General features: G+C 32.9%; 1 protein-coding gene across 1 annotated transcript; it reads right to left on the bottom strand.

Annotated features, from left to right (window-relative positions):
• LOC107606311 (protein indeterminate-domain 12) lies at positions 758–3196 on the bottom strand. The gene is made up of 3 exons (XM_016308356.2): positions 3054–3196; positions 2576–2975; positions 758–1824 (listed from the first exon to the last, which is right to left on the bottom strand). The coding sequence occupies exons 1-3, from the start codon at positions 3130–3132 to the stop codon at positions 813–815; spliced, it is 1491 nt and encodes a 496-aa protein (XP_016163842.1). The 5' UTR covers positions 3133–3196; the 3' UTR covers positions 758–812.

Genomic DNA, 7396 nt, shown 5'->3' with positions numbered 1-7396 from the left:
ATAAAACATAAGATGATTAATGTCTAATTTTCGATAAATATATTATCAGCTATTTTTATTGCCGCTAAAAGTAAAATAAATAGTCGCTAAAAGTGATAAATTGATAGTGTAAAACTAATATTTTACTATAGTCGTTCAATCACATCTCTTCTTTTAGATGATTATTTATCTAATCAATGTAAAAAATAATTATTTTTATTGATATAACGTTATATAATAAATATACGCTTAAAGCTACTTTACACTTAAAATGCATCAATATTAAATTCAATATCTAATTTGTACATTAAAAAAAAAAGCAAAGAAGGCTAAAGAGAACTAGTCTGATCTAACTTATTAGTAAAAGTTTACGGCAGCAACTTTTGTATTTTTTGGCCAGCACTTAACCATTAAATAAAAGTGAGTGATCTCCCACCATTAGATGTAATCTCACACCATTAAAAATACTATTGATAGTCAATTAATGGTATTATAAAACACCAAAATTGCTGGCTCCCTAGCATTCTTCAATTTATTATTTTCGGTCAATAATTAATCAGCAATATTTAAAATTGTAGACTAAAAATATGTTCTCTTATTAAACTAAATTTTCTTGAATTTTTTTTCAAAATAAAAAAGTGGGTTTCTTCCAATTAACACCTAGTAAAATCTAAAGACAACAATTAGGGTATGAACATGAGAGCAACGTATAATGAAACTTATTTCATATTGTCTTATATTTCATTCAGTATGAGAAGAATTTGTATTCAAGACAATATACTAAACAGAATAATGAATATACAAATTAAAGTATATTTTCCATACAATATATATTACCCTTGCCAGGGTGGTTGCTTTTGATTTTGGTTGCCATACGAAGAAGAATCCAAATGATGATGATGAAGACCAGATATATTGAAAATATCTCTCTGAGAAAACACCCCAATCCCCAAAAAATCTCTAGTCTCATCGTTGACACCACCGCCACCGCCACCGCCACCGCCACCGCCGCGGGATCCCGCGGATCTTGAAACAAGTTCATCAAAGTTATTACTATTATTATCAGCATCTTCTCTCGTAGGATGATTCATGATTCCTCTCATTAGAGCCTCCTCAAAGGTACTAGTACCATCCATCATATCATTATGAACAAGAAGAGAAGCTTCTTTTGTGTGCTCATCAGCTTTGTAACTCTCATAAGATGCCAAGAAGCCATGATGATGATGACGAGCAAACATCATCCCTGTCCCTATCTCTTCACGTGAATCCATGTCCAATAATCCAGAAACAGATGATGAAGATGTGGCCATTGACGACAAGGTGCCATACCCCGTGGTGGTGCTTTCAGGCACGTGACCCCGATGGTGATGATGAGCTTGTAGATAGGGTTTACCCAGCGACACCGTTGCACCTATTTCTGATGCCTTTTGTAACAATGCAGTAGCAGACATGAGATTATGAGAAGAAGAATAAGATGAAGCCATGCCTTCAAATAATAAAGCATTATTATTAGGTGGCAACATAGTAATATTAGGGTTAGGGTTTTCATGGTGGATCATTGTAGAAAGCAGCGACGTCGACGGCGGCGGCGGCGAGGAGAATAATAATGTTGAATTATTATTATTATTATTATTATTATTGTTATGAACTACTCTTCCATGGCTTCCTTCTCCTCCAACCGAGGTTGAGTAAGACAACCATAATGGACGATTTTCTGATCTTAAATTAACTTCTTGCAATTCCTTCTTCACTGATGATGATGGGTTGAACAAGGTTGTGATTGCTTTCGTACTCTCTTGTGCTAGAGCATCACAGAATGCCCTGTGAGCGATGAAACTATCCCTCCTACAACCACACAAAAAAAGTGAAAGAAGAAAAAACAAAAAAATACACAGAAAAGCACGTATAAATAAGATGGAAACTCAGCTGCAGTGGACTTCACGTGAAGTTGATATCTGAGAGCTGTTAAATGATTTGACTGATTTGACTACATTTTCATCTTACGGCTCTCAGGTATCAACTTCATGTGAAGTCGACTTCACCTGAGTTTTTATCTATAAATAATGGGGGAAACTCAGGTGCAGTCCACTTCACGTGAAATTAATATCTGAGAGCCGTTAGATGATTTGACTAAATTTTTATCTAACGACTTTCAGATATCAACTTCACGTGAAGCCAATTTTACCTGAGTTTTACCATAAATAATAATAATAACCTTCAACGTATAATTATTCACAACATTGCATAAATAATGATTAACCATATTTAAGTGCTCTTTTGACGCATACACTCTTTTTGTCATCTTTTTAGCACATTTCTTTGTTTTACTCGGAGACATATAGGATAAGATAAGTAACAATGGAAGGTTTATATTACAAGCACTTTTCAATTTACCATTAGAACATGTGAGCACTATTAGCTATTACATACATTAAATTAGCTTATTAATTCGTTTAAGTAAGTGTAGATTTAAATCTCTACACTTATTTATATAGCATCTCATTTACCGATGACAAACTGTTAAATAAAGTTCGTGCTGAATCAGAAGATACCGTGAAAAACCAAAATATAATAATAAGTATAGTTTTGATGGTACCTAGAAAAAATGGTTCCGCAGTCACATTTGTACTCTCGGGTGCCACAGATTTTGGAGTGAGCTTTCCAATCTGAATGAACGGCGTAGCGCTTGGAGCACCTGTCACACTTCCACTTCTTCTCGCCGTGCTTTCTGCAGAAGTGCTTCTTGATTCCGGTGAGGTCGCCGAGTGCCCTTGAGGGGTCATGGTGAACGCAAGTTGGCTCTGGACAAACGTACACCTTCTTCCTTATTATCTCTTTGTTACTTCTTTGCTTTAGCTTCCATGGCAGATTGTGGCCCCTTCTATGAAGCTGCAGATTCTGGTCTCTTTGAAACCCTTTGTTGCAAACATCACAAACGAACCGGTTTGTTGCCAACAGGCTCTTTGGTGATAAGGCTATCACTTCCGCATCAGGGTCTAACAACAACAATTCATAGCAACATATATAGTCAAATCAGTCAAACTATTTAACGATTTTTAACTATTAACTATTACCTGGATGGCCTGGGAGATTTCTCTTCTTCTTTATTGGTAGCGAAGTAGAGGCACTTATCTCACTTGATGCAGATGTCATGTTAGAAAGATATTATATTATGAGAAGATCCCACTTCAGTTTGTAACGCTTTCTTTTCTATGCTTTAAGTTCCATTAACGTAAGCTTAATTGCTTTCAGATAGAGAGAGAGAGAGATGTAATTGCGTGTGTGAAGGTGATGAAGAAGGAATAGAGAGAAAGAGATGATAAGAGAAGGGTGAGATAGAAAGGGACGTGGTTGAAGCTCGCACCCATACAAAACCAAAAACCAAAGCCATCAAAGCCAAAAGACGTGCAATTTCTGTCTTTTCCTTTGTTTCTAGTGTTAGTGTTGAAGTTAGTCTCACATCAAAGAAAATAAGAAATAGTGAGGAGTTTATAAGATGAGAGACTCATTAATTTACTATCTTAAAGTTTTGAGTTGGATGTGATTTCTTCTAATATTATGTTATCTCACTTGATTTTTTTTTCGAAGTCTTGCCACAGCTGGCCCAACACCTAGCTCTTTAATTAATTATTAATAAATGCTGGCCCTTGTCTAAAATTCTTCTCCTTAATAATTGCGTTACATTATGACACTATGATTTTAATTTTCCCCTTCGAACTATACATATGTGTATATTTGAGTGATAGTGATTGATTTGCCGCCGGGCCAACATTCTCTGCTCCTAAAAAGTAGAGATAAAGCTAATTAAGTAGTAAAACACGAGATGATGATGAGATGTTGATTATAAACTTTTAACAGCATATGTTGTAGGGTAAAACTTAAAAGCAAACCTGCTTTTCCTCTCTTATGCACTCACACTTCCAAGAATATATATAGTTTAGTTTCTCATGATGATGATTATTACCACATATGGGTAAAGAAATTATACTTATATGTATCGTCTCAGTTTTTATTTGATTTTCCGTTATACAACTTGAAAGAGTATGACTTTTATTTTAACGCTATTTATTTAGCGTAATATGAATTAAAAAATAAACATTTAAATAAAATACTATTAATTTCTTAAACATAATATATTTATATTATTCAAAATAATCATTCGAGTATCAAAAATAATAAACATCTGATATCCTACTTAATCAAACATTCCTATATTTTCATTGTACACATTATATAGATATTTCATTGACTCTCTATACTTCTTTTTATTTTATTTTTCTTTATATACATTTCAGTCATATATATAATAATGTAAAGGGGATTGGACAATTACTATATCAAGATTCCACAAGTATAAGAATTCAATGAGTTAATACTACTTAGATGGTTGTTTGAAATTATATTTGTGTTTAATTTTGGTACTTAAAGTTTTAATTTATTTAATTTAATATTTATGATTTATGTTAATTTTTAATCTCATTTTTATCATAAAATAATATAATTTTTTTACTTTTTTTTTAATTTTTAACTTTAATAAAATTGTTTAAAATAATATTTGTCAATAGAACCATCTTTATTTTAAAAAATAAGTCACATAATTTGAGCAAATATATGAAATTATAAAATAAAATAAATAAAGTTAATAACTAAAATAAAAAAGAATAAAAACAAAAACAAAAAAGTGTTTGAAAATTCTATAATTATTAATTTTATAATAGTAATCACTCTTTTATTTAATAAAAAAAGAAAAATAAAAATCTTCGGCCCAGCCCGGCCCGGCCCGCCAAAACTCGCTAATTTGACGGTGTGGGTTTGGCGAATTTTTTTAATTTGGCGAGCTCCAAATCCTAGTTAGCGGGTTTAGCAGGTCGGCCCGACGGGTTCAACCCATTTTGTCACCCCTAACTTTAAGTACTAATATAAATATTGTCACTAAATTATAGCTCAATTCCATACTCATCTAAAAGATTACGAATTCGAGTCTTCCTCCTATCTTTAGTTAAAAAAAAGTACTAATATAAATATTAACTCGAATTCAAACTAAATTTAATTTGGACATAGGAAAGCAGTATTTTGGCTTGCATGCATAAGCTAAATAAAGGGTGAGACATACATACAATTAAGTAGTTCTTAATAATCAAACATGTAAATCATTGAGAAATTTTGTGACGCATAGGCCTTTAAAGAAATAATAGTGTCAAATAAGTATTAATGTTTTTTACTATAAATGGATCATATATCCGATATTACAAATTATCAGACATTTATAAGTCAAGTATTTCATTTCACCGTGAATTTATTTAATATTTTTTTCAAGAATCTATAAATTTATTATAATTTTTTAAATTATTTGTTAACTTTAAGTACTTATTACCTGTCTCAAAGTGAGATGTCAGAAATGTGTACATGCCACAGAATAACCCCATAGAAATTTGACAGTAGATAGAAATAACTAAAAATCCTTAAGTGAGTTAAATCTCAATTTGGTCCTGAAATTTGGTCTGATGTTTAGAATGATTTCCACAACGTTGGCTTCAATTAGAACCTCCAAATTTATAATTGTGACTCCAACTTGTCTCTGCGATCATCTCTGTCACCAGAATGTTGATCTAGCACAATCTATTGACATGGTGGACACTACTTAAACGATGGCGCATTGGTTTCGCACGCAAATCTTTTGGAAATCACGTAGTGTAAGGATTTTCTTAATGTTTGAAAACTTATGATCGTTGTAGTGGAAAGAAAGAGAATTTTAACCCACAAAAAACTAAAACGACGTGGTTTCCAAAGGATTTGGACGCGAAACTAATGCGTCGTGGTTTAAGTAGTGTCCACCGTGTTATACAATTGCATCAAATAAGTATTCTGATGACAGAAATGATTGCAGGAACAAGTTGGCTGAAACCACAATTATAAATTTAGGAATTCTAATTGGAACCAACAAAATTATAGAGATTATTCTAAGTACCGAACTAAATTTCAGAAACGATCCGCGCACTTTGAGCGCTATGGACCCAGTTCCGGCTTGCTTCGCATAGGCTACACAAGCCAGGCAAAAGGGAATTTCTTTCTTTTAGTGGCTTTCCCGGTTACAAGGATTGCACCTCGTCAAGGCTTTCTTCTCAACATAATGTTTCACCGTCCTCGAGTCGATCTAGCAGGACAAGTAGTTCGAGTCTGCTTTTCTGAGTCCTGTCATGATCGCGCACTCGACGAAAGAGCTTTACAAGCGGCATTGCCCTTCTTCACTCACGCGATATTGCTGGATCGAAACCAAATTAAGATTTAACTCATCGTTAGGTACTACTTTTACTTGCATGGCAATAAGCAATCAAAGATAGATGATCGTAGCTCAAAAATAATTATATAAGGAAACATATATAGTGGGATATGATTAATTGAGAGAGACAATAAAATATAAAGACTAACTGTCTATCTACATCAATCTCAATAATTATATTATATAAGTGAAGCCAATACAATAATTTATCCACTTTATTATAAGGGGTAATGGGGTCCTCAGGCACCGAAAGCCTTAGAAGGAAAGGCCATATGAAGTTGTGAACTCTCTTTAATTTGAACGTTGTATTACATGCTGCTCTATGCTTGGTTTGCCGGTGTGGTGTCCCCTTACTCATCATGATAAATCCGACCGGATCAAAATATCATCACAATTTGACAATATTTTGCATTCATCTAAAACAAGATTTTAATTTCAATACTATATTTGGGTTGGACCCAATTGAATTTCAAGCCCATCGACTAAAACAATTTTCATGGTATGGTTTTACGAAATACCCATTTATGGGCCTATGCCCTGTAAGGGATAGAGGCACTATAGATGCTGATTTGCTAATTGACTTTTCTACATCTACCTCAAAATGAATAAGGTGACTAGAGCTGTCAATGGGTAGGGTAGGGTATTCTACCTTAATTCTATCTGTCAATTGAAAATTTTATTAAAATTATATCCTGCTCTATTTGCGAGTTAAGAATCTCTTAATTATAATCTTATCCGCATCTTAAAGTTCTAAACTCTACCCTACTTTACCCTACCCGTAAAAATATAAAATTTTTTTAAAGTAAATATAAAATTCAATCATTTCAAATTTTATACATATTAATAACATAAAAAATAAAAAACTAATGCTCTAAATTATTAAATTAACTAATTAATTTAGTGGTTGTTCACTTATGTGTAATATATGAGGTGCGGGTAGGGCAGGGTAGGGTAAGGTACACCCTAAACACGTACCCTACCCTACCCGAATGAGTTGGATCGGATTGGATACCCGCGGGTAGGGTATGAATTACCAGCCCTAAGGTGAGTGTTTTTATCAAAATATATTTATACGAAGATAATATTATAAATTATTAAATAATTATAAAGATATTTTTATAAAATAACTATCAATAA

This window comes from Arachis ipaensis, chromosome B07 (assembly GCF_000816755.2).
Source record: "Arachis ipaensis cultivar K30076 chromosome B07, Araip1.1, whole genome shotgun sequence".
NCBI lineage: Eukaryota > Viridiplantae > Streptophyta > Magnoliopsida > Fabales > Fabaceae > Arachis > Arachis ipaensis.
Note: the sequence above shows the minus strand (reverse complement) of the source record. Positions and strands in the feature narration are given on the sequence as shown.

What these genes read in the sequence shown, in the direction of transcription:
- LOC107606311 (XM_016308356.2), bottom strand. Translation starts at nt 3,132, where the DNA reads ATGACATCTGCATCAAGTGAGATAAGTGCCTCTACTTCGCTACCAATA. An exon ending in AAATCTCCCAGGCCATCCAG is followed by an intron (nt 2,976 to 3,053) that starts GTAATAGTTAAT and finishes TGTTGTTGTTAG; the next exon opens with ACCCTGATGCGGAAGTGATA. An exon ending in TGCGGAACCATTTTTTCTAG is followed by an intron (nt 1,825 to 2,575) that starts GTACCATCAAAA and finishes GTGTGGTTGTAG; the next exon opens with GAGGGATAGTTTCATCGCTC.